Consider the following 27,952-nt stretch of genomic DNA (forward strand, 5'->3'; position numbering starts at 1 on the left):
ATCACTAACCTATTTATGTATTCATGTGTGTATGTTGTTTAGTTTATTTATATTCATATAAATATCTATATTTAGTTAATAAAATTTGTACATAATATGTATTTGGTTCTGTTTTGTTTGCAATACAAGTCACTTTACGATCACGGTTTTTGCTACTGGCTCAAAGTACTGTACAGGCGAAGAAATAATTATTCTTCGGTGGCCATGGAAGATACCCTTTTCTTAGAATAAATTAATAATCAAAAGAGTTCGTTGGAAGAACTGATTAATTGATTGTAATATTAATTCAGCCACATCAAGTTAATCCAATTAACTGACCCAAATATTTATAATTAATAATAATAAGATATTATTGATTATTAATATTTCCAAAAAGCTGAGTTCCTTACATATATGGTGGAAAATTTTAAGGCATCGTATTAAACATTGTATGCAAGCAGACAGTAATCAATCATATGTTGTCCCATAAGTTTTTATTAACATCTCATACATGCACGTACAAGTTTCTGGGTAAATCAGCAAAACTATAGCTTGAATATGCCTTCCTACGAATGGCAGAAAGTTCACAAATGCTATAATGCATATTTAAATCGTACGATAAGAAACTCCTAATATTAGCGAAGAAAGCCTAATTTCAGATATAAATCGAGCATAAGCCTTCTCTGACGAAGAAATCTCAGATTAGCCGCGCACATAAATGGTACCAGAACAAATTGACCTGATATGGACGAAGAAATCTCCATTTTCAGCATTTTTGAATGTGATCTGAGCGATGTTCCTCAATCACCGATTAAGGCCTTATTATGCGTTGCGTCATTGTATTCATATTAAACCGCTGAAGCGCTCATATGAAACAATCGCGTCGAATTCGTATTAGAACAATCAGCTAACTATTAATGTGCCATTGTCTGTGAAAGAACGGTGCTGTTTTGATTTGTTAAAAAGATTCACTCACACGCAACGTCGTGTCTAAGCGAGAGACTCAGTGCAAACTGTCAGCACAGCTCGTACGCTGCTCCGAACGATCTGTGTTGTTGGTTGGCATTGCGTCCGGAACGCGAGCAGGCGTTCCTATCTAGTTTTTCTGACAACAGCACCAATCTCACAGACCCTCGTGTAAACAAGCGACGGTTGTAGCCAATAGCTCCCTCAATCCTAACTTACAAGTAAAACCCTCTAACTTACCTCGAGTGATAGTTTTAGCACCGCCTAAAAACTTAGACACGTTAGAGCGTAAAGTATAACCTTAAACCAAAGACTATAGATTTTGCGTGATTTGAACTGAGTGATTTGAACACGAGTAATGAGAGTCAAAGCTCTTCGAGGCTTTGAATCAAAGGAGTCAACTGCGTCACAAATGACTCTTTGTTTGAAGCGCCCTCGCTGGCGACCCCTGCTGGTCAGAACAGTGTAAGTGTAGAGGAAACTCAAATCAACGGAACACCTTTTACAAACCAATCGCAAAGGTTTTATCAAAAGGTGTAATCAGGTAATGGCAATCCGCGAGCTACCTAATATCGTTTAGTATGAGGTGTCTTTCAAGGCACAATATCTTAGTAAACTGTAGGGCTCGTTTTATGAAAGCTTGACTTGAAAGTCAATCAGACCCTAAATCAAATGCGTCATTAAATGTGTACGAATCTATAAAGTGATACGAGATCACATAGAGATCAGATACACACTGGTTCACGAACCGTTGAAATTTAAAAAAAATTCGAAACAGCTATGACGCGTAACGAAGCCCAGTTTAATAAAATCACGTGACCTTAGCAGTGATACACATTACACACTCCGAATGATTTGAGACGAATGATTCACCCTGGTGTCAGAGCTTCACGAAGCACGTCTCATAAGAGGGTTAAACCACCCTCTTCTCTCTCTCTTTCTCTCTCTCGACCCCTTCCTCTTGGTTTCACTTTCAGATTGAAACCCAGATACTTTGGGTTTTTATTTGTGTTTCTTTTATTTTTACTTAAATCTACCCCTATTTTATTTTGTGTATTTACACCTGTTGAGCCTGAATCGTCCTATTCAGTTAAGTTGAATTTAATTAAATTGTGAATTTAATTAAATCAATTTGCTTATTCAAGTTCCCCCTTAGTTACCAGAGCTATGAGAACACACAATGTTTACATACATTTTTTTTGATTTTATTTCAATTTAGTTATTTACTTTGGTTTCAGTCTGAATTCTTATATTCAGTTAAAAAAAAAAAAGGGCTTAACTAAATTTGAAATTTAATTAAATTACTTGATACGCTTCCCTTTCCTTTTAGTTTTCTTAGAGCTATAAGGACGTTCTAACTTTACCTTTACCTTATTTTAGATCACTAGTCACTATCCTCATCTTCTCTCTCTCTATAGGATTACAATATCTAGTGACTGTTGTTTCCATAGCGAGTTACACAGGTCATTAATATCCTACTTCCTGTCTGTGTTTTACCCATCCTCACTCCTTAGCACCAAGCTAAATACATGAAGTACGGCTAAACACAAACGCACAGTAGGCCCCAGACAGAACTGGAAACACTTCCCATTGTTTCTTCTTCTTCTTTTGGACCTTGAGATGTCTGATGTGTCCCTGGTAGCTTAGTCTAACAGCAGCATAACCCATAAGTGACTCCTGTCTACCTAAATCCTAGCTAAATAGGTCTAAATAGGTAAAACACTCCTTTCTTCCTCTTCTTTTCTGGTTTCAACCTATTGTTTTATTTTGGTTTTTCTCTATCTGTTACTCTCGTAGCACAACATGTGAGAAGAACCATCAGCATTTTTGAGTAATAGGTTATGACATGTAAGAGCCCAGTCATCAGTCGATGCTGCTTAAAGTAGTCAACTAAGATACTCAAAACTTTTTTTTTGTTTGTTGTGTGTGCTCACCAACACTAAATTGTAGCTGCTCCACATAGCCATTCTCCCACACAGATAGCTCACCACCTCTGTAGAAACTTGCATTTGCCTTTGCCATTTCTCTCTCGTGTTCCCACAAGTGTGCCAGTAGGCCTCAGACACCCGGCCCTGCCACCAGGACCACCTGAAGACCCGGCAGAGCAGTGTCATGGACATCCTTCAGCCTGAAGCAGGCAACGACCTGCCACGGCAGAGGAAGGAACAGTTAGGCAACAACGCAAGCAGACGTCTGACACCCAGCCTGAGCCACCAAGAGCTGACCAGCATTATCTTCTCCTTGGCCATGCTCCCGCAGGCCTCAAACAGGAGGTAAATTAACTAACGCTGCCAGCCACAGGACTCCACAGAGAACGAACCCTGCTTAACGGGAGAAGGCACAGGACAGATGCAGAGACCCTGACAGCGTGGAGCAACTGAAAGAGATCACCAGTTTTCAAGCGGCTCTGACAGCTGCTGAGCACCTGCCAACAGACGAGAGAGGAACTGGTTGAACTCAAAGAGAGAGACGCTGAAGCCATCGGCTTGCAGCCAGAGCTGAAGTCCCAACACTGACTCAGCAATGCTGCAACATTATAGACCAGCTCGATGTGGTCCAAATAGAACTGAAACAGTCCAACCAACTGCAAATGGACCCCACGAGAAAGATGTACCCTGCTGAACTTCGCATCAGCAGCGTAGGCTTCCCCAGCCCTGCACAAAAGGGGGGGGGGGAGACAAACCCCTCTGCTTAACATGTCATCAGACAATTTCCTTAAAGCTTCTGCAGCCGTGGAAGGAAAAGGATTGATTCAGAAGAATCTTGAAACGACGCTTGTAGTGACACTCAAAGACCTCAACCGAATGGCCAGACATATCCCTGCATTTACACCAGAGCTTGCTAGACTCTATCTGATCTGGATCACATCCAGCCCAGAGTTGCGACGCTTTCTGGCTCGGCAGCCAGAAAACATCCAGTCTAACTACCAGCAGCTGGAACAAGCCATCACAACAGGATTCTCAAACTTAAGAGTCTGAATCTAGACTGGGCGCGGTCCCAGACACCAACCAGGGTAACCCTGAAAGTCCCTGTGCTACTACCACAGACATCAAGCGAGCTACCTCGGAGCGTGCAACAAACCTGTGATGGAGGAAGACACCAGCTTCAAGAACCTTTTGACTCTGAACTTCAAAACCCAGAAGACACACGGCATGACCACAATGCACGACTCTGCTACAAAGTTCCTAGTCAGCATAGGACATAAAACTTTTAAAGTAGATGAAAATGTGTGCTCAAAAGGAAGCAAGAGTTTGCATTAGTAAAATTTGAATTTTACTGATTTAAAGAAAATCTTGAATGTAGGTGTAAGCCTCACGTGCCAACAGACTATGCACTGCTTTTTGAAACATACAGACATTGTGCCACCCGCTGGGTGAAATATACACTGCTGTACATTAGTTTCCATGACAATGACTTGTTACAGGAAATACAAACTCCAAATAGGGCATTCGTCACCCTAATGCCAGATAGTAAACAAACCACCTAAGCTGGGAAAACTAGCATGACCTAGAGCCCCTTCGTAACTACTGTTATCCTAAAAGTGCTTATTTGATCATTCCGATCCAAACGGGACATGATATGCGATACACATTTTGATCACTAGCTGCTGGCTTGTCTAAATGCAGATAAAACGATAGCTGGAATTGACATCTCTACTTAGAATAATAATAATAAAAAAATAAAAAAAGAAGGGTCTTAACTGGTATCGGTAATTTCAGCATTAAAGCGTAAGTCTGTTTGACAAAGGAATCTCATCTCAGCGGCATGCAAACTGTACCGGTATTTATTAGTCTGCTTTGGTTGAAGGAATCCAAATTGCAGTATTGCTTAATCTGTTTCTGACGAAGGAATCTCAGTACAGTGTTATATACACGTAGACCTGGGTGATGCTCCCCTTTCTACAAAGTAAAGACCTTACAAATTATTGTTAGGTTGATGTAAATTCACCTAAATTTTGGCTGCATCTACAAGCAGAGAGCTACCTAGCGATCAAAACTGTTTACTCGCTGAAAAGTCAGTATTTATGCACGAGATGGACGTAACTATATAGGCTTAGACAAGCTTTGACTTACAGCAAATCTATTTCCTTACTCTGTAAACAAATAGAATAAGTTGCGTACAGTGAAGAGAAGAGTTCCATGAGTAAAATTTGCAAATGCCAAACCACATTTGCATTTTACTGAATGTAACATCAAGTTCTTGAAAGACTTAAAGTATAGGCGCCCCCTTTTAACCCGTTTAAACATGCATAACTCATTTAAAATGTGCAGACATTCTTCATGGACTGTTGAATTGTTCTGACATGCACTGGTTCCCATGACAACGACTTGTCACAGGAAGTGCTAACTCGTGACGTCATCTTGTAAACAAACCAGCCTAGGTGGCTAAGCTAACTTAACCTAGCGTCCATCCAGCTTAGGCTAAGCTAAGCTAACCTAGCATCCATCCAGCTTAGGCTAAGCTACATAATAACTTCTACAGTTAGCGGTTAGCATCATTTACTTGAAGCCTTAATTACAGCTTTTATGTATACAGCGCAAAGTATTCTAAAATACTTTCTTTAACCCCATTTAGGGTTTCTAATTTTTCTCTTTCCTTACTTTCAATTCTTCTCAGCTGAATTTCACCTTCACTAGTTTAGGCATAGTCCTTGCTGAGCGCTGTAGGCTAAATTTGCAGATGCCCTTTCAATTAAACCCAAGTTTAATTACATGTAAGCTGTGTAGCTAGAGAAGAATTCTTATAGTTATGAGAATTTTCATCAGCATGTTGACTAAACCTTTGGAGGGACACACACGGTGTGGTCTTAAACACGCAACAGCTGTGACCCACTATGGAGTGTTGGTCCAGGCAAATCTAAAGGTTAGTCACTAGTGCTATTGATTACTCTCAATTTCAGATCATTCCCGCTGTTTTGATCACTTACTTAAGTCCTTTTTATTTTTATTTTACTTCGATAATAATAGCAGTCAGCTATTCACTTGTCTATTCTGTCATGTATATGATTTATTTCCATTTCTTCTCTTCTTCAAATGTGGTTCCATTTCCCATAGGGCCCAGAAAGGAACCAGAGACACCTTTATTTGTGATTTTGTTTATTTTCAACAAGTGCACTAATTTTTATGACCCTGCAACACAAGTAACTTCAACGATTACTAGGGCATAACTATAGTCCTGAGGATAGATAATAAGCATAATTTGAATAGGAAAGCTGTCCTTTTTCCTCCTATTCTTCACTTCGTCAAGCCGTAGTGAACCACCAGTTAAGTCAAGAGAAATATTTTAGTCATAAGAACCATCTTAAGTCATTTATTTCATCTCGGCTATGCCCTTTCCAGGAAATACTCTCGGAACCACACAAGTCTTAGCCTCCTAACATCCACAGCTAAGATGATAAGGATACAATACACACTTCACTAGCTAGCTACACATGAAATACCTAGCTTTATGCTACATATCTAGCGAACCCATTAAACCGTGGCTCTGAACTTTCTAGGGTCATGCATTAGTCTCTCACCACAGGTGTGCCAAAATGTTGCAGATCCTCTGCTTAACCTGACCTTAACCGGTTAGGAGAACGAAAAGACTGACAAGCCATCGCGAGGAACACTGTTCAACCCATGGCTGCTGACATCCGACGGCACCGGAGCCAACGGAACTGCACCATGAGAGAAGAGGACAAACGGCCCATGACCCAAGCCAGAGTTACAGCCACACCGGGGTGATCAAGATTCTCATCTCCTTACCCCACCTTATGGGTATAAAACAGAAGGTAAACAACCTCACATAATAGATCACAGCGTCCCACAAGGAGCGGACCTGTGCCCAAAGCCTTACAGACCAGCTAGACACTGAGGTTCGAACCAGATTCAATGCAGCTGGACTGAGCATGCCCAGGACCAGCATAGAACTGTCACCATGGCAACAACCCAGGTACCAGCCAAGCCCCTTGGAGAAGCCATGGAGGACAGCACCCTCAACCTGCAAACACCACAGGAAGTCCAACGGCTGTCAATGACAGCATCCTCTTCCATACCCTTCACACAGGTGTCAATCTGAGGCTCCGCAAGGACAGCTGGACGCACCTGCCTCAGAGTTACTGGAGCCGCTGACACACGCAAAATAGCTCCCTGCACAGGACTCACCCGAGGAGTCCTGTAAGGTACAAGCTTCCGACTCCTTGCCCACCCCAGCTTAGGCAAGCTTGCGTCGGCACCACCATAAGGACAGAACAACACTTCAATCCTTCAGACCTCTCTTGACTGAGAGGCTAACAACCACCTTCTGACCTCCGGCCACCAGCACCATGTCAGCTTGAAAACCTCTCTATGCTACATAGAGGCCTAACCACTTCCTGCAACCACAAGGAAACACCTGCCCCAAAACTAATGAACTTCAGAATGTCCCAACACCTGCTGCCTCAACACCTGCTGCAGAGACCTGGACTTGGCTACTGTCCACATCACCAGCCGTGGAACGACCACCGCTCCAGAAGACACGAGCAACCAGAGGCCACCATGGCCTTCCAGCCTTCTATGACAAGTGTGTGTCCGATCTCTCTGCACTTCCAACTTCGCTCGTGGTTGTCCTTGAGGGGGGACAACAACGATCGAGAGGGGGGATCTGTAGGGTATGGACCAATCAGACACATACTAATTATTCATTATATACAAAGGTTTATGAAACTCCTCACACAGCCCAAATGAACAAACACAAGGGCAGAAACAGTGTCATGTTACAGGGAATGACAAGGAGATTTTACGACCTCCGAGGAATGTGGCCACATAGTCAAGAGAGAGACTATGAAACAGAAACCCTCTTTAAAACAGACTTTGCTGCATTAATCATAGACTAACTGATCTATAAATGAACATGCATAAAACTGTGAAAGAAACAGTTTAAATGGTTTACTGTCTCGTGTACTATTAGGTATATATTATGGTATGTATCCTGGTATACAACAAACTAACGATCAATGTAACCTCACCTGTATAATGCCTCCTACCTAACTAATCCTCATTTAATGACTCACACTTTGATGTACATCACCTTCTTCTAGAATGCAGTGTGGATGTGTTATAGCTATTTTAGCATTAATGAAGGTATAATCTTGCTAGGGACAAAGATCCATAAATCAACTAAGAGCCACTTTCCCTCTCAGACATGTCCCCTTTCTGATTGGTCGAGTTCAACCCTTAGGGGAGGATCTTCTCCAGGCCTTATTAGAGACAGTCCACATGTGACCTCCCTCTCTTAGTTCTTTCATCCAGCCGCAACACTGTTCTGGTGATTCTGAGGAACCCCCTCCCCCTCCACGGGGGCCCCAGGGCCCAGCAGGCCTCAATCCAACCAGATATGGGCACAGGCAGGAGAGAGATGACTCTCTCACAAAGAACCAAGGACAATCTCAAGAGTTTTGGAACAAAGACTCCAACCAACAACAACTCCAATCACCCATCCTTCCGACTTCCTCACTCCTCCTGGGTGCTCGGCGTGGCCTCAACAGAGTCCCAGGCCTTCACCAAACCAGTCATGCGTTCCTGGAGAAAGAGAACGCTCAACCAACTTCCACTTGACACTGCCGGAACCATCAACGACTTCAATTTTCAACAACTTCAAGAATTGTTCCCATTACAAATGCAAGTATTCAATTCAATGAAATGTGAAAATGAAATTCTGATGCTTCTTCTCATAGACCCTCTTCCGGTTTCCAATTTCATCCTATCACTAACCTATTTATGTATTCATGTGTGTATGTTGTTTAGTTTATTTATATTCATATAAATATCTATATTTGGTTAATAAAACTTGTACATAATATGTATTTGGTTCTGTTTTGTTTGCAATACAAGTCACTTTACGATCACGGTTTTTGCTACTGGCTCAAAGTACTGTACAGGCGAAGAAATAATTATTCTTCGGTGGCCATGGAAGATACCCTTTTCTTAGAATAAATTAATAATCAAAAGAGTTCGTTGGAAGAACTGATTAATTGATTGTAATATTAATTCAGCCACATCAAGTTAATCCAATTAACTGACCCAAATATTTATAATTAATAATAATAAGATATTATTGATTATTAATATTTCCAAAAAGCTGAGTTCCTTACAATATATATATATGCTATATAATATGCTACATTTTTACAACCATTTATACTACACTTTACAACCATAGGTAGCATGGAGTTAAATGTAATTATCCATTAAACATTGTTTTTTATCATATTCAGTAGTTTTTACTATGGTTAAAGGGGATTATTTAGGCACTCCTATGCTCCTAAGAACACACATTAACCATGGCAGATTTTCTGAGACACACAGCCTTGAGTGGCTTACAGTTCTATACCTCAACGGGCATAGGCCTGGAGTTAGATGGCCAAGAGCTTGTGAGAAAACTGCATGGGACACGGTAAACACAGATCTATGCTTTGCATTAGAAAGATTAACTGGTACAGTTGAAAAGAAGCTGGATAAATTTGGGGACATCATTTACGCATATGGAAGTGAGAGGTTTGGTGTGGAAAAAAGGAAGGAAAAAGTACAAACTACTCCTGGATTGTCTAGACGGCAGCAGAAAATTGAAGGGTTAGTTAGAGAAAGGAGACAGCTGAGGAAGCAATGGAAAAGAGCGGAACAAAGTCAGAAGGAGGGACTCAATCTCTTACAAAGGGCCATAAAAGATAAGCTTGCAACATTACGCAGAGCTGAGCGCCTACGGAAACGCTACAAAAAGAAGGAGCGTGCGAGGGCTAATTTCTATAAAGATCCATTCAAATTCGCAAAGAAGTTATTCACCAGTGAGAAGAATGGCACTTTAAAAGCATCTAGGGTTGAGCTAGAGAGATATTTGGAGGAAACACATACAGATGCAAAAAGGCATAAGCCTATGTCTATTCCGTCAGACATCCCACCTGTCAATCCACCAGAATACCAAATGGAGGTCTGTGCACCTAAGTGGAAAGAGATAGAGCAGGTTGTGAGAAAGGCAAGGGCTTCATCATCTCCAGGGCCTAATGGAGTTCCGTACAGAGTGTACAAGAGTGCTTCAGGAGTTCTACGAATTCTGTGGAAATTGATAAAAGTGGCTTGGGAAAAGCAGGTTGTACCTAGAGCATGGCGCAGAGCAGGGGGAGTCTTTATACCCAAAGAAAAAGATGCTACAAGCATCAGTCAGTTTCGCCCTATTTCACTATTAAACGTCGAAGGAAAGATTTTCTTCAGCATTATTGCTCAGAGATTGTCAACCTACCTATTAAAGAATGGCTTCATTGACACTTCAGTTCAAAAAGCGGGCATTCCAGGATTCTCAGGATGCTTAGAACACATCAGTGTTATCTGGCAACGAATTCAATCAGCTAAAAAGGAGAGGAAGGAGCTCCACGTGACATTCCTGGATTTGGCTAATGCATATGGTTCAGTGCCACATGAGCTTCTTTGGGCATCATTTGATTTTTTCAGGGTACCGATGTCGATAACAAATTTAGTGAAAGCCTATTTTGGAGATTTGCAATTTAGTTTCTCAACTCCAGAATTCAGCACTACATGGCAATGCTTAGAGGTTGGAATAATGGCAGGATGCACCATTTCTCCACTGGCTTTTACCATGGCAATGGAAGTAATCATTAGGGCATCAAAATGGGTAGTAGGAGGAGAGCGCTTGGCTTCTGGGATGCGACTACCACCAATCAGAGCATACATGGATGACATGACAACCATGACTACAACAGTAGCCTGCACTAATCGGTTATTGGGGAAGTTAACAGATAATATTGAATGGGCACGAATGCAATTTAAGCCCTCTAAATCAAGGAGCATCTCCATAATTAAAGGCAAGGTAGTAGATAAAACATTCTTCATTAATGGTGAGGCAATACCAACAGTTTCTCAGAAGCCAGTGAAGAGTCTAGGGAGATGGTACGATGGGGATCTAAAGGACACAGTTCAAGTGGGAGAAGTTAGACGACAAGCAGTGGAAGGGTTGAAGAGCATAAACAGCTGTGCTCTACCAGGCAAACTGAAACTCTGGTGCTTTCAGTTTGATCTACTGCCAAGGTTGCTGTGGCCACTGACTGTGTATGAGGTTTCTTTGACAACAGTGGATAAGCTGGAAGCGTTAATAAGTTCATACATCAGGAAATGGTTGGGAGTTCCACGCTGCCTCAGCAGAGTGGGACTTTATAGTAAAGGAGTATTGCAGCTGCCAGTCTCTGCTTTAACCGAGGAGTTTAAGTGTGCCAAGGTCAGACTGGAAATGACTTTAGCAGAGTCACGTGACAAATGTGTAAGGGAGACAGCCCCTGTGGTAAAAACTGGTAGAAAGTGGTCAGCAAAGAAATCTGTAGTAGAGGCAAAGGCTGACCTTCAAATTGGGGATATCGTGGGACAGGTACAGCATGGAAGAGGGGGTTTTGGGCTCAGTTTAGCTCCTCCTAAATGGCACAAGGCAGGCCCAGCCCAAAGGAGGAAGCTGGTAGTCAACGAGGTGTGAAAGCAGGAGGAGAGGATGAGATGTATAAAGGCCATTTCCCAGGCCAAGCAGGGAGAGTGGATGAGATGGGAGAGTGTGGAACAACGCAAAATGGGCTGGCAAGACCTTTGGTCAATGGAAGAGAGTAGGATCAGTTTCCTTATTAGGTCAACATATGATGTTCTCCCATCACCGCAGAACCTAAACCTCTGGGTAGGAGAGGATCCATCTTGTCCTTTGTGTTCATCACCTGCCACATTAAGGCACATTTTGACAGGATGTAAGGTGGCTCTTAGCCAGGGTCGGTTTACTTGGCGCCATGACCAAGTATTGCGATGTTTGGCTTTAGCATTGGAAGGCAAGCGTAGTATGACCAATAAATTGCCGCCTGTTCTAGCAAAACATTACACGCAGAAGACAATATTCCTCCGACCAGGCGAGCAACCACCAAGAAAAGGTGCTAACACCAATTCTCGCCCAGGACAACTGGAAGCTGCTAGGGACTGGAAGATGCTGGTTGATCTTGATCAACGGCTTATTTTTCCACCTGAGATTGCCACCACTAACCTACGGCCAGATATTGTTTTGTGGTCTGGATCAGCACGCATTGTTCAACTGATAGAGTTAACAGTGCCATGGGAGGATGCGGTAGATGAGGCATATGAGAGGAAGAAACTGCGGTATGCTCATCTGGCCACTGAAGCAGAACAGCGAGGATGGAGAGTCCAGGTTTATCCAGTGGAAGTGGGTTGTCGTGGTTTTGTGGCACACTCTACAACCCGGTTCCTCAGAGACGTCGGATTCAGTGGCCAAGAGTTGCGTCGTACAGTAAAGAACTTATCTGAAGCAGCAGAAAGGAGCAGCAACTGGCTGTGGTTGAGACGGAAAGATTCTAGCTGGCTGTGTACAGGCCGCCATGCTACGGTTTCGTAGAATTCTTGAAAACTTGAAAGGTCTGTTGGTTTATTTGTATAGGTTGTATAGTATTTACAGTCATTACGTTCCTGTGTATATTGCGTGAATGACGGGTGGTTGGGCAGATATTGTGTTTTGCGGTAGGTGGTATGCCATACGGAACCGTTGCCACTGAAACTGCATATTAACGCACCAGTGGGACTCGACAGCCTTAGTCAAACGGGTTGGCGCGTATGGTTGGGTTGCGGAGAGATTGTGAGTTTGTGGTTAGGTCTCAGCAGCAACTGTTGGTTTATTTGTATAGGTTGTATAGTATTTACAGTCATTACGTTCCTGTATATATTGCGTGAATGACGGGTGGTTGGGCAGATATTGTGTTTTGTGGTAGGTGGTATGCCATACGGAACCGTTGCCACTGAAATTGCATATTAACGCACCAGTGGGGCTCGACAGCCTTAGTCAAACGGGTTGGCGCGTATGGTTGGGTTGCGGTGAGATTGTGGTTAGGTCTCAGCAGCAACTGTTGGTTTATTTGTATAGGTTGTATAGTATTTACAGTCATTACGTTCCTGTGTATATTGCGTGAATGACGGGTGGTTGGGCAGATATTGTGTTTTGTGGTAGGTGGTATGCCATACGGAACCGTTGCCACTGAAACTGCATATTAACGCACCAGTGGGGCTCGACAGCCTTAGTCAAACGGGTTGGCGCGTATGGTTGGGTTGCGGAGAGATTGTGAGATTGTGGTTAGGTCTCAGCAGCAAGAGGGAAGTAGAGGTCAGTAAGCTGGGCTGAGTTGAGTAGGGGACGGAGGGGGGTGACTCTGGGACGCCAGAGTCACTGTCGAGCCCTCTTGAGGTGTCGTGGGCTAGTCGACGAAACACTGAGGATGGAAGGTGCCCACTTGAAGACCCTAGAGATGTTCCCTACTCCGCTCAATCCAGAGGGTTGTTATGGGGGACCACACTGTGGTTGCAGCCGTTGTGTGTGCTGACGCGCAATACACTGTATTAACACCAGACAGAAGATTCACGTCACTGGATGGAAAGAAGCGTAAATGGATGGAGAAGCATAGGTTACTGTAAAGCTACGTCTTAGTTGGTGATTATCTTGGCGAAAGCCGAGTACAAATCAGCATGAAGTTTTAACATCTACTCTCGTGTAATGGAAATCATTTATCAGTACATGAATGTGATGGATGTTAAAGGACACATGCTGGTTTGTCATTTTGAGTTAAGATGTAATGGGTTGAGAGATGTAATGACCATGAATATTTTAAGCTACAGTTGGCGTTAAGGCTTTTTAATGAGCTCTCACTTCTGAGCTGTACATGACGCGTTGAAAAGCAGCTGCATATAGAATCACTTCACTTAAAGTCAGCATAAGTGCCTGAACCTGAAGGGCTGAGATAGATGTACATGAGAGCTTTCATGTTCTAGCAGCCATTCGATTCTGATCTCTATAAATTAAATTATTGTATGTTCATGATTGCATGTGTTTGTGTGTGCAGGACTCAGGGATCGATATTGGTGATATCAGAGACCGAAAAGCTCTTAGAGAGAGACTCCACTGTAAACCCTTCAGCTGGTTCCTGAAGAATATTTATTCTGAGATGAGAACCTACACAGACACCATCGCTTTTGGTGTAGTAAGTATCCACTTCTTTTCTAATATTAGTCAACAAAACCGGTGTCATTTGTGTCCCTTGTATATACTGTGTAAATGTGTAAATAGTATCTAACGAATAGATGATGGCAATTTTTACTGTGTGTAAATATAGACATTTTTCTAAACATTTCAACAGAAATACATCATTTTTTTATTTTCATTTTATATCTATAATTTTACAATATATACATTTAATTGTTTTTCCAACTTACCTTTGCTGTATTCGCAAAAATGCATATTTTCTTTTTGAAGGAGTGAATACTTTTATCAAGGATGTTTCTAACTGATCACAAGTGACAGTAAAAACATTTATTTCTATTTTAAATAAATGCTGTTCTTTTGAACTTTCTATTCCTCGAAAATTCCATTAAAAATGTTTCAAGGTTTCCACAAAAGTTTTAAGGAGCACAACTGTTTTCAACATTGATAATAATAGGAAATGTTTCTTTAGCAGCAAATCATAATATAAGAATGATTTCTGAAGGATCATGTGACACTGAAGACTGGAGTAATGATGCTGAAAATTCAGCTTTACCATCGCATATAATTAAAATATATTAAAATAGAATACAGTTACTTTAAGACAAGTCTCACTAATTTTCTCATAAAATCTCAAAAATATTACCATTACCATTTATTTCAATCAATTGTTCAAATACATAGGGTAGATATTTGTATAAATATAAGCATCAAATTATTTTTCTAAGAGACATCTTGTCATTTCAGGAGAAATTTTGGAGAATTGTCAAATTAAACTGTAAAACTCGGTTACCGTTCTGACGGCATAATTATATAACAACATAGTCAAATTTATTAATTTAGCTTGACAGAACACAATGCAGTTTATTAGCACTTAGAGACATGACATCACTATATCTGATAGATGACATTGTTTCTCATAATATTGAGTTATAGAGATAGTTTGTACTGAGAATTCTTTTTCTTTCTCATTCCTTGCTGTTTCATCATTTATCACAATGCAAGGCCAACAGAGTGGTTTTCCTAATTGCCATTATTTTGTGGAAAAGCATAATTAACAGCTCCATTGTGAAGATAAAAGAAAGCTGAGCTCCAGGCCATTTTCACACACATTGGCCATTAGCAGACAGAGGAAGAAAGATGTTTTTTGTGATCTTAATTCATCTCTTTCACTGCGGTTTTTGCAGTGTGAAATGGGTCTAATGCAGGGATGGGCAACTTCGGTCCTGGAAGGCCACTGTCCTGCAGAGTTTAGCTCCAACCCTGACAAAAACTATTTTCTAGTAATCCTGAAAACATTGATTAGGTTGTTCAGGTGTGTTTAATTAGGGTTGGAGCTAAACTCTGAAGGGACAGTGGCCCTCCAGGACCGAAGTTGCCCATCCCTGGTCTAATGTGTCGGTCCATTTAGTTAATCTTTGTTGTGTGTGTGTGTGTTTGCATGTAGCTGAGGAACAGCCTGAGGCCGGATCTGTGTGTGGATCAAGGTCCCGACACCGACAACATTCCCATCCTGTACATCTGCCACGGCCTGACGCCTCAGGTTAGTGTCCAGTCCACTGCACCTTCTGGCTTTCATACTTTTCAGCCCTCAGAGTGTGTGTAATTCATTTATATATAAGTGCTCATGTCTGACTCCATCATGTCTCCTGTTCTGTCATTCCATGTTTCTCACTGTGTCAGCCAAACATCTTTAAGATCTTAATTTTGGCCTAGAAATCCAGAACAGGAAATAATGTGTTAAACAGGAACAGGAAATGTAACAAGTTGACCATATTGGAATCGGCCAATATATGTTAATTTTTAATGTTAACGTTATCGGCCCGATAAGAAAAGTTGGTAAATATATTAAATTCAATAAATAATGTATTATTACTTCCAGCTGAGACACTTAAGATGCACGCTGTTCTCTGTGATGGTTTTGAATTGCTTGAAATATGATTGGAATCACTTAAAAAAGGAAAATACAGGAAAATAATGTGCAGTGCACGTCTTTCATATTGGCTACAAAAAATTACAATGAGAGCATTATAAATGTGTGCTTGGGACTTGGCTTTTAATGGTAAGACTTTTGTTTTTGTAATCAGGCTCTCAAAAATATATAAAAATTTGATTTAGATTTATCGGCCAAAATATCGGTTATCAGATTTCAAATATAAAGAATTCATTTATGTGGGTCAGTTAAAACAGTCCATTCCAATGAATCAAATGAAATGTTGAATCAAAAAGTTTTAATTAAAATTTTCAGTAAAACTTTACAATAAGGTTCCATTTGTATTAGTTCACAACTAACAATGAAAAATACTTCTAAAACATTTTTTAATCTTAGCCATAATTTTTATCTGTTAATATTATTTAATGGATCTGAGCTAACATTAACTAATATTTTTATTAACCAATGTTAACATAATAAATACGGCAACAAATGTATTAATTATTGTTAGTTAGTGCATTATCTAACATTAATGGAACTTAAAGTGTCACGAAATTTACATATAAATATGTAAAAAGATTCTTCCTTCAGTTCATTTTGTGAAAACAGTGTGGAAAACATGCCTTGATTTATTTTAACTAGTTTTTTTCATTGTATTTTAGCTCTTGGGTTAAAAACTTTGAATCTATTTGACAACAACGGCTGTTGAAAAAAATAATATTTTAAACCATTTCAGAGCGAATACATAAATATTGAGATATCAAAAGCCTGAAAATATAAAGATTGGATTTTTTTTAGCCATTCATCCTTATTCCCATCTACTGTACAAAGGCTCTGCATTCTTCACTTGTTTAATTCATGGTGAAAATGTGAGTCATTTCCTCTATGAAGATTTCTCTTTTATGAATATTTGGCTTCAGCATCTCCTTGTATGCGCTTGGCTTGTGCTTTCCTATCTTCCCGTTACAACTGAGCTCAGTGTTTCACAGTGTGTCAATTTTTTTGCAACCCATACCAGTCATTATATTGCATAAAACCTCTTCATTATTTTGTGCTGATGCCCGAAATATGAATTTCTGAGCATTTGGGCTGCTTGAGGCAATCCAGTCTGTTTTTTTTTTTTTTTTATATTCTGAGTGCATTACACCACCAGGTTCCTCAACAAATGATATCCTGTAAAAATAGGCAGCTTTCTCCATAAAGCATCGACTCACCGGGGGATTTCAGATTTAGACAGATTCCAGGGCTATAGTCACTATAATGAATCTCAATAAAGAGCAATGACTTGGAAAACAAGCAGGGAGGGTTGTTTCACCACCACAGGCATCATTTAGGTGAGGAAGAATTGTAGAATGTGAATGTGTGTGTCAGAGATATATAAATGAGAGTGAGTGAGAGGGAGGGAGGGAAAGAGAGAGAACAGCACTGTCAGCATGATTTTAACTACTTAGTTAGGTCTCTTACACCTGCTGAATTCATATCGTGTGTGCTTCAGCCTTTCTTATTGGAAACAGCACAATGGTGCCAAGCAATGCAGTAATGTTTCTATTTTTGCTGATTCAAAACTTTGTAGAATCTGTTGAGGAAATCAAAATTACACTATTGCAAATTATAGGACATTTTAGTGGCTCCACTGCTATTATTGTACGATGATATAATATAATATACTGTTCCTGTTTTCCTTAGTTTCTTTTTAATCTCATTGGTTCTTAATTAGATAACTCATGTTTTGTTTCATTGTCTGGTATTGTCTATGTTAGAAGTGGTTGTGCTTACTGTTTCTCCAGCTATCTCCCGAGTTTTCCAATAAGGATTTATTCATTTGAAGTTTTTTGTTTCTCTACTCCTTCGTCATGCGCATCATTACAGCCACTGTGACAATAATGCATATATAATATATATATATATATATATATATATAAATATATATATATATATATAATATTTTAAATAATAACAACATTATTATTATTAATAATAATATGAAATATTTTATAGAATTCCCACGACCCTACTGTCACGTTTTCTATGTGTTTAGTTATGTTCTGTGATCTTGTTTCCCCCTGTCTTTGTGATTTTGGTTTAGTCCTGTTAGTTTTTCCCGCTCCTCGTTTGTGTTCAGTTTCTTCACCTGTGTTCAGTTAATTATCCCATTAGTCCCAGTTCTTTTAAGCCCTGTGTTTTACCTCAGTGTTTGTTGGTCGTCGTCCTTGTATGGTTGTGTTACTGAATTCCTGGAGTTTGTTCCTGTTTGTTCCTGTTTGTTCCTGTTTGTTCCTGTTTGTTCCTGTTTGTTCCTGTTTGTTCCTGTTTGTTCCTGTTTGTTCCTGTTTGTTCCTGTTTGTTCCTGTTTGTTCCTGTTTGTTCCTGTTTGTTCCTGTTTGTTCCTGTTTGTTCCTGAAGTTCATTTTTTAAACACCTACAGAGGATAAGCAATTTGGAGAATGGATGGATTTTATATAATTGTTCTAAAAATAATTATTTTTATATGTATAAATTGTTAAAATTACAATAAAATCAAATAAATTACATGTACATGTATATGTACTGGTCACATGCTATCAGAATGCTTAAAGTCAGTTTAAATGAAAAAAAAGTTGCTGGCTTAAATTTTTGTACAATGAACATGGATGCTAAAGTCATTTGAACTTAAATTACATTAAACTGACTTTTTAAAAAATGAGTTGAACTGTGTAAAATAAAATATTTGTCTTAACTCATAATATAATAAAAAAATTTATAGTGTGTATATACCGTATACATGTATACATATGCACATTTTACTTCTTCACCAGCCAGAATATTTCTGCATGATTTACAGTGCATCTCATGTCTATTTGCACACTAAAACTCATTTTAAGCATTCTGATCGGATATCACCGTCTCTGTTCTTGTGGTGCTGGATTTGTTTTATCTTGAATGGGCTGGTAGACAATACCTCAGCTAAGCGTATTAACACCGTGGCAGTTGCTCTGGGATTTGAGCATGTTGGAAATGGAGCATAGACATGCTTACTCTTTCTTTTAGTGCGTTGTCTCCCATTCGTTCAGCAAAAGGGACATTGTTCCCATACAACAGCCATAAATCTCCCAAGCAGTAAAAAGCAAGGTTTTTCAAGCAGAAACAGTGCTAAATGGGTCCCTTGCAAGTTGAGTCCTCATTTTTCTTCTCTCTTACATTATTCCCCATCCCATTTTAGCCCTCCATTCCTTCCCGTCACAGTTCCAGTGCTCATCAAAGGATCCCGAAGGATAAGCATTGTTTCCATTGTGAATGAATGATTAGTTGTTTTACATGTCCGTGGAGATACACTTGCTGCCTGTTCAGCCTTTGTGTTCACAGAGATTTTCATTTCAAGGTGCCTCACAAAAGTTTGAGCCGTTTTGCATTGGTGCCGTTCCAAAGTCAAACAACTTGATTTCATTTTACTGTAGGCTCAGGTGTACTACAGAAAAAAATAAGGGAGAAAAAAAGTCGACACACACAAAGCAATGGTAGCTCTCAAAAAAATATGTTTTGGCATTGAAGAGAAGAGGAGAATGGTTCTGATATTCTAGAACTGATAAGTTCTGATTGCCAAAATCGCTCTAGATTGTAAACAACCAATTTAATCTATGTTTTTGCATTTCTTTGATGCACTGCATGAGATATCTAATCAATTATATTTTTAGCACTTCTCCAAGCTCTGGCTTTTAAAGTGAAATATCAATCCATCCAAACCCTGAAGAAAAAGTGTGGGCATGTTGCATGAAATGAATTCTTTCTGAAAATGCTTGTTTTTCCCAGTATGGCAAGGGATTAAAGTATAAGGGCTATTGATTTAGGACGTGCTCCAACAAAATGTGCATTAGTGATTCAAAGCAAATGTTGAATATCAGAGACTTTCCTTGTCTGAGTTCTTTCCATTTGCCCCACATGCCATCAAACAGTGATGAAAATGTGAATAAATGTATTAAAAAAAATTGTGAATGCAATGCTTCTGTAAGTAGAACATTTAATTTCACAATACGTCAGAACGTCAGTTACCTGCTGTAGGTAAAAATAAATGAAAATAAGCTATAGAGTGAAAAGCGAAAATCAGGGCTGAATAATTTCCATATTTTATAGTATGTAGTATTGAGAATAGTGGATGCCAAATCATCTTATGATGAAAATAGTTTGCTAAAGGTGGAGTATTATTTCCAGTGCACTTGTGAAGAATGTGCCGGTGCAGCATGCTTTTTTCTAATGTTGCTAATGTTTGCTAATATTACCCAGAAACCCTAGCACTACTGAAGAGGAGTTTTAAATGTATAAACCCAAAAGTAACAGTTAAATTTAGTTAAGAAATGTATTTATCTAGGTGTTGATACTTGCATAGAAATGCAAAAAGAACATGACAAAGAGGTTTGTGCTATCAAGGCGCAATAGTAAAATGTCACATTACTTGCAGATTTTCTTTCTACGTTCTTAAAAGTATGTACTTTCCCATCACCAGTGATGTACACACACTTTAAATGCTTTGTAGAAGTGGCCATTTGGCATTCATCCCATGTTTGAACGGTGTATGAAATTAACAAATGAGAGTCTTTTGATTAAAAAAAGTTATTCTTCCCTATTGAGCCCATTAAGATGCAATACTAGGTATCAACCCTGGGATTTGGAACTGAGCCACATCGTCTTAGAGATGTCACAGGAAAGACACCATTAACAAACATGAATAATTCATTCTATTGCCTATGTAATACAGAGCTGAATAACGCACGATTTATAAACAGACATTCAGACGGCCCAAATGAATTAATCGGAATGATGAAACATGTCATGGCATTACAACTTTCTTGTTATTGCAATTCAGGCCTATGCTTTTAATAAAATAACATTTTTAAAATTTGTTGACAAAAGTGTTCATGTACAAATTTCTTTTCAAAACTTTCTTTTATGAAATGTTAATTGTACAAACAATTGAAACTGATGGTCATACACTACCTTTTAAAAGTTTGGGATTGGTGTGATTTTATAATGAAGTCCTATATGCTGACCAAGATTGCATTTATTTGGTCAAATATATAGTAAAAACAGCAATTTTGTGAAATATGACTACCATTTTTTCAGTTGCCATTACTCCAGTCTTCAATAGCTATGTTTCCGTCCACAGTTGTGAATTTAACTTGTGCGCAAAATTGGAATATCACATTTCCATCCCATGTGGACAAAACCGTCACTGCCTAGGAAATTGGTGCAAAGTTTCTGTAATACAAATGTCATGAGTTTGTTTTGTTGCGCATCGAGGGATTTATTTAGTCTCTATCGTAGTTTATGCGCATATATTCTCATTGGATAAAAAATCGATCCCCCTCAATAGAATTTATGTGCAACTTGGCGTTTCCATCCAGTTATTTTATGTGAAATCCCAAAATGCACATAAAAATAGGTGGATGAAAACATTGTTAATATTAGAATGATTTCTGAAGGATCATGTAACGCTAGCAATGTTGAAAACAGTTGTGCTTCTTAATATTTTTGTGATTTTTCAGGATTCGATGAACAGAAAGCTCAAAAGAACAGCATTTATTTGAAATAGAAATCTTTGTGAAAATGGATATTTTAAAGAAATTTATATTTTCTTAAATATTTTTACATTTCTTTAAAATAAATAAATTTCTTTAAAATATCCAATCTTCTTCAAAAGTTGACCCCAAACTTTTGACAATTGTATAATTCCTGTACTTTCCATTTGTGGATTATATTTTCTGTTAATCTAAAGCATTGTATTTTACTTTTCCATTAAATTTTACATGGAAATTTTTGCCTATATATATACCACACCTGCTCTTGCTTAATTATTACACTTTTTATTATGTTAACATTAGCCTAGAATATTTTTAATACATATTTTTATACACTTTTATACATGTATAATTTAAAAGTTGTTTTTCTCTTCTGTTGTTTCAGAATGTGTACTACTCAAATTCTCAGCAGTTGCATATCGGAGGCTTGAGTCCGACCATCGACGACGATGACAACAAGTGCCTGGTGGACGTGAACGGCCGGCCGCGACTGCTGGAATGCAGCTACGCCAGCAACAAGCACATGAAGCTCTCCTGGCTCTTCACTCAGGTATACATGCAAAGGGAACAATGAATCACATGCTCAAAAACTTCATTATTCTCATGCTCTGTAAAGTAGTAATATTCTAGATGAATTGTATGATTATTGCATAGGTTGGTGCCTAGATAAGTCTAAATAAGTATGGTATTGGAATGGTCAGTTTGTGCTGTCTGGTTTGTTTTTGAATGAAGTGCTTCACTTTTTCATAGTGTGCCATTACATTCTACACAAAGCTTATTACACGTAGACCTTACTGCACAGCTCAATTAAAAGGAGACCTATTATGCCTCTTTTCTAAGTCTTGAGTTTGTTTTGGAGTCGACTTTCATGCTGGAAAACATTATTTTTCACGTATTTGACATTGTTGCAGCACCTCTCTTTCTAGTCTGTCAGTAACGTTCTGTTTAGTTCCTGTCTCTATGAAGCCTCTCCTTCTGAAATGCGCAATGTGTTCTGATTGGTCAGCTGGACCAGTGTGTTGCAATTGGTCAACCACTTTCAGTGTGTTTCGTAAATGCCTCCCCCTTACTTTAACCATGAGTTTCAACACACTACACTACTAACGAAACTCCACCAGAGTTTCATGGAGTTCAGAAACGATGCTTACTGATATAGAGAATAACTCCATTTGGAGGGGACTTTAACAGCAACAATACAGATTAAAGAAAGTTGAACGTGTAAAAAAGCATAATATGTCCTCTTTAAAGGAGTAGTTCACTTTGTAAAAAACTTTTGCTGATAATTTACTCACCCCCATGTCATCCAAGATGTCCATGTCTTTCTTTCTTCAGTCGAAAAGAAATTAAAGTTTTTGATGAAAACATTCTAGGATTTTTCTCCATATAATGGACTTCATGGGGTACCAAACGGTCCAAGGTCCAAATGACAGTTTCAGTGCAGCTTCAAATGGCTTTAAACGACACCAGATGATGCATAAGGGTCTTATCTTGCGAAACGATCGGTCATTTCAAAAATAAATAAAAAAGTTTAAGTTTTTTAAGCACAAATGCTCGCCTTGCTCTGTTCTGTGATGCACGTTCGTGACTCTCCTGTTCGAACTCGTTCATCAAAATGAACAAATCTTTTTTCGAGTCATTTCGTTCGTTGAATGAACGAAATAACTCGAAAAAAGACTCGTTCATTTTGATGAACTGTGTTCTGTGTTCTGTGAACATTTAAGTACTAGTCCAAAACTTTCCCTTAAAATTCGCTGTCAATTTGCAGCATCTGTTAGCCCTCCGGCTGTGTGACTGCAATGGACACTTTCTGGATATTGAGCATTAATAATTCAGAGGTGTGAGTTGTGTGTGTGTGTGTGTGTGTGTGTGTGTGTGTGTGTGTGTGTGTGTGTGTGTGCTGTAAAGCTCTCCTAATTCAATTCAAGCGTCGTTCTGGATTGTAGCAGACATCTTGATTTCATCTGCACACGGTCCACGTAATGAATGCGTCTCTATTAAAAGGTGGATGAATTAATATATGTCACAGCAGGCGGTGTCATCTAAAAGGTTTAGCTGAAGTGTGGTGGAAATGTCAGAACAGGTTATTAGGAAAGGGTAATGCTAACCCCTTGGGAGAGATGTCGAAGTAAATGAACAAACACGCGCTATCGAGAAAGGTGTAAGAGTATGAGCGATATCAATTCTCACACAAACCCTCGGGACGTGGTTTTATGTCTCAGATGAGCTCCGTGGGATAAAGGCTTTATGGCGGCTTCCTCTTTTTTTTTCAGGAGTTTCTTAAAATGGAATCAGGTGCACCAAATCCATTGTGGCCTTTTAGGTGTGATGAATAATTGATGACAAAGCCAGTGAAAGAGTGAACTGGCTTTTTTGGCTCATTGGAAAGCATCAGAAATGGCTTTAATTAAGTCTTTATCGACTCACATTGTCTGTTGACAATCTGTCTGTATCCAGGATAGCGCTTGGCAGGTCGTGAATGAATGCGCGGTTAAGCTTACCTGACACAGGTACCAAGCTGAAATATATTATTTAGCTCTTTAGGGCATTTGGCACCACCAGCAGTCAGGGTGAAAACAGTGATATTATTATTTCAGGGACATAATTGAAGTAGATGTAGTGGTCCCTATCAGTGACACACACCTGTGAAATGATGCATGCCAGATTCTTTTATAATTACAGTGGTCTTAATAATGCCTGGTTTATAATCTACATGACCACGAAAAATTATGTGGAGCTATACTACTTGAATTAAAAATGATATTTTCAGAGATTTCAAAAGTATATGTTTTTTTTGTTATAGCGTGTCTAAAGTTTGACATAGTTATGCACTTTGTACTCTACCATCTAAATTGTTCAAAATGTTTGCCATGGCAAACTTCCATAACTTAATGCGCCATACCACATCACATTTTGTTTTCATGTGCTAATGTTACAGCCATGAATATAATAAAGTGGCACAAAAGTAACAAATATTCCAACTGTGTATCTTCAATAATATGATTTAGCCTGTGAAGCGAGACATTTGGCGTTTCATTCAACTTGTCTGAGTTGGATTTCATACGGTAGCAGATGATTGGACGAGGTCGACACTTCGCCCACGGCCTCCTCTTTCATGTTTCAGCTGTCTCCAGAGCCTCCTTCAATACTGTAAGACTCCGAATCCTTGAGGCTCTTCTTCAAATGCAACCACTTTTGGAACATCACTTTCCTTTTGACATTGTTCTAAAAGGCTTTGGGCTTTAGTGGTGTATTTCATACTGTGTTTACTGGCTAAAAGAAGAATGTTTCTTCAGGTGTAAAAGTAGCTTTGATTTCTCACTTAAAGGGATAGTTCACCCAAAAATGAAAATTCTCAGTATTTACTCACCCTCATGTTGTTGCAACCCCGTAAGACCTTCGTTCATCTTCGGAACACGAATTAAGATATTTTTGATGAAATCTGAGAGCTGGATCATTCCTCCATACCAGTCCATAGGCTTCTTGAGGGATTGAACTTGCCGGCCTCGAAAAGTTATTAAAGACATCATTAAAATAGTCCAAGTGACTTCAGTGGCTCAATATTAAGTTTATCAAGCGACAAGAATACATTTTGTACGCAAAAACAAACATAAATAACGACTTTATTTCAACTATTCATTTCCTTCTCTTTGGGCCTCTAGTTAGTTAAACTAATGTAATTGCGTAGAGCTACGTCACACGTAGGCTCACTATTGGCCGACGCTGGTCATGTGGGTGATGCGTGTGACGTACAACAACAGATCATACGCTGTTAAACTAGTAACCTGACTCGAGGCCCAGAGAGAAGGAAATGAATAGTTGAAAAAAAGTCGTTATTTATTTTTTTTTTTTCGCGCAAAAAGTATTCTCTTCGCTTGATAAACTTAATATTGAGCCACTGTAGTCACTTTGACTATTTTAATGATGTCTTTAATAACTTTTCGAGGCCGGCAAGTTCAATCCCTCAAGAAGCCTATGGACTAGTATGGAGGAGTGATCCAGCTCTCAGATTTCATCAAAAATATCTTAATTCGTGTTCCGAAGATGAACGAAGTTCTTACAGGGTTGGAACAACATGAGGGTGAGTAAATACAGACAGCATTTTCATTTTTGGGTGAACTATCCCTTTAAGAATCTCTTGGATTCAGCTCTGAGGGATTTTAAGATTCATGAATCATATAACCTGGTTTTCTGAGAAGTATCCTGCTTAATGTTCCTAAATCAACATCCTGTTTGGTCCTGGAACAACTTTGTCATTGTTCACTCATATTGATGTTTATTGTGTCTTACAGGGAGGCTCCATTCAGAATAGGAAGTCGAAGCGATGTTTGGAATTGGTGGAAATTGTGGAAGTGGAACATGGATATCAGCTGGCCCTTCAGAAGTGCAGCAATCAAAAATGGACAATTACCAACATATTGCCTGGGAAAGTTCTATAGGCATGGCGTCTTAAGGGACATATCACTGGATATACTGTGTCCCCTTACACACATCGCTGTGTCATCAGCTGGAGGACAGGGTGCTGTTCTCTGTTATTTAACACTGTAAACATCTTCATGTCTTGTGCCGGACCTCAAAGACTTCATGGAACGTCTCCTGAATTTAATTTTGACCAGAGAGATTGTTGGTTTAGAAACACTGATGCTTAAAGGGTTAGTTCTCCAAAAATAAAAATTCTTTTATCATATACTCATGCTGCTCCTAACCTGGAGCGCATTTCCCAAAAGCGTTGTTAGCCAACCATGGTCACAAGTTCTGTTGTTATCAGCATAGTTCCGCAAGTCTGTGTTTCCTGAAACCATAGTTCCAACGAACATTCACAAACAGCATCGCAAAGTTGTGTGGTTGGCCTGAGTTTAGAAGCATAGTTTCTTGTTTGCATGACATGTGGGCTTAATAAATCCTTATATTGAGCAAAATAAACATGCTGACATTCAATACAATCTATATCTTTCATTTCAAATATATGCAAATTTAATTTACGTCTTTTAGTTTGTCAAGAGATTTAAAGTGCGTTTTTGAAGAGTGTGCATTTGCCATGATGCCATGTCCATACTTTATGGCAACAATCGGGCATTAAATCGATCTCAAACTGATTAATTAAAAGAAGTTATTACTCCACCACCTGCGTGACATCATTAACCAATGTGGTTGAAGGACACATTTTGTGACGATATGGTTTCGGGAAACAGTCGTGACTAGCTAGTTATTTTCTTCAACAATGTACCGTACTATGATGGTTAAGAAGCGAGTTACAACGTTACATGACTTCCTTCTTCTGCAAACCAAAAAAGGAGACATTTCGAATCATGTTGATTAACAACAGTTTTGACCATTGACTTGCATTGTATGGAGAAACAAAAATAACGCTTAAAATATTGTGTTATGCAGAATAAAGAATGGCATACAGGTTTGGATTGACATGATGGTTTAATGAGGAGTTAATGATGCCAGAAATTTGTTTTCATTTGTGAGTGAAGTGTCCCTTCAAATGTTCTTCTGTATGATTGTCTCTTGTGTCTTTAAGCATTTAGTCATTTTGCTACTGTGTAGCACTAATTTAAAGTGTTTTACTTTTTCTCAAGTTTGTGAATGATGGTTGTGATTATTTGATGTAGAAAAGGATATTTTATAAATGCAAATAATCTTTATAAATTATATTAAAAACTTTTAACTCTTCATGCTTGAATTTTACATATGAAATGAACGTTTTTCGTGGTTTATGCTGGTTTTGGTGTTTTTAACCTCTAAAACACAAGTCTAACCTGCTTGGAGGCCATCTAACCACCTAAAGCTGGTTAAAACAAGGTTTCATCAAAGTAACAATGGTGAAAAAAGGGTATATGCAATGGTATAAAAACTTAATTTAGGTTTAAGCAGAAATCTCTATTCATATGGTTTTCTATTCATTTAAAGAGAGTTCTGGCAGAAATTAAATTTCCACATTCACAGTTTCTGCTTTTGAGAAAAACTCAAAAAACCTCTGGTATGGTGCATTTTCTGTCATACCATCTACCATGGGACAAAACCCATTTAATCAAAGTCGGGAACACTTGACAACCTCACTTGAGCTATCCAAATCCCTCAAATCTCTAAAGTGCAGACACACACGTTGCTTTAACAAGGAACAACAGTTTCACGAGTCGTTCTGTTTAAAAAGGTTTACTAGAAAAAGTGGGATGGGGGAGGGATGACATTGGAAACGCTGGAACTCCAAAGACAACTGGCAACACGCATATGGCAATCTCATCCGCACGGCTTCGTACGATCTTCTTCACTGATGGTTAAGGTTACCAGTGGATCTTCATACTTATTTTTTTTCGTATAATGTGACCCTGGATCACAAAACCAGTCTTAAGTAGCACGGGTATATTTGTGGGAATAGCCAACAATACATTGTATGGGTCAAAATTATAAATTTTTCTTTTATGCCAAAAATCATTAGGATGTTAAGTAAAGATCATGTTCCATGAAGATATTTTGTAAATTTCCT

At 39.0% G+C, this 27,952-nt stretch overlaps 1 protein-coding gene across 2 annotated transcripts in view; it reads left to right on the forward strand.

Moving 5' to 3' along the window:
* Nucleotides 1-27,138, forward strand: part of galnt18a (UDP-N-acetyl-alpha-D-galactosamine:polypeptide N-acetylgalactosaminyltransferase 18a) — an 88,498-nt gene extending 61,360 nt beyond the window's left edge. The window contains exons 8-11 of one of the 2 annotated variants that reach the window (XM_077210669.1): nt 13,844-13,981; nt 15,428-15,523; nt 21,848-22,012; nt 25,752-27,138. In XM_077210669.1, the coding sequence (XP_077066784.1) occupies nt 13,844-13,981; nt 15,428-15,523; nt 21,848-22,012; nt 25,752-25,898 (546 nt within the window). In that variant the 3' untranslated portion in view covers nt 25,899-27,138. The remainder of the gene's footprint in view (nt 1-13,843; nt 13,982-15,427; nt 15,524-21,847; nt 22,013-25,751) is intronic. The other variant, XM_077210670.1, reaches the window with a different exon arrangement.
* Nucleotides 27,139-27,952: the final 814 nt, after the last annotated feature.

Source organism: Siphateles boraxobius, unplaced genomic scaffold (assembly GCF_051911475.1).
Source record: "Siphateles boraxobius isolate OS27281-9 unplaced genomic scaffold, OSU_SipBor_1 65, whole genome shotgun sequence".
NCBI lineage: Eukaryota > Metazoa > Chordata > Actinopteri > Cypriniformes > Leuciscidae > Siphateles > Siphateles boraxobius.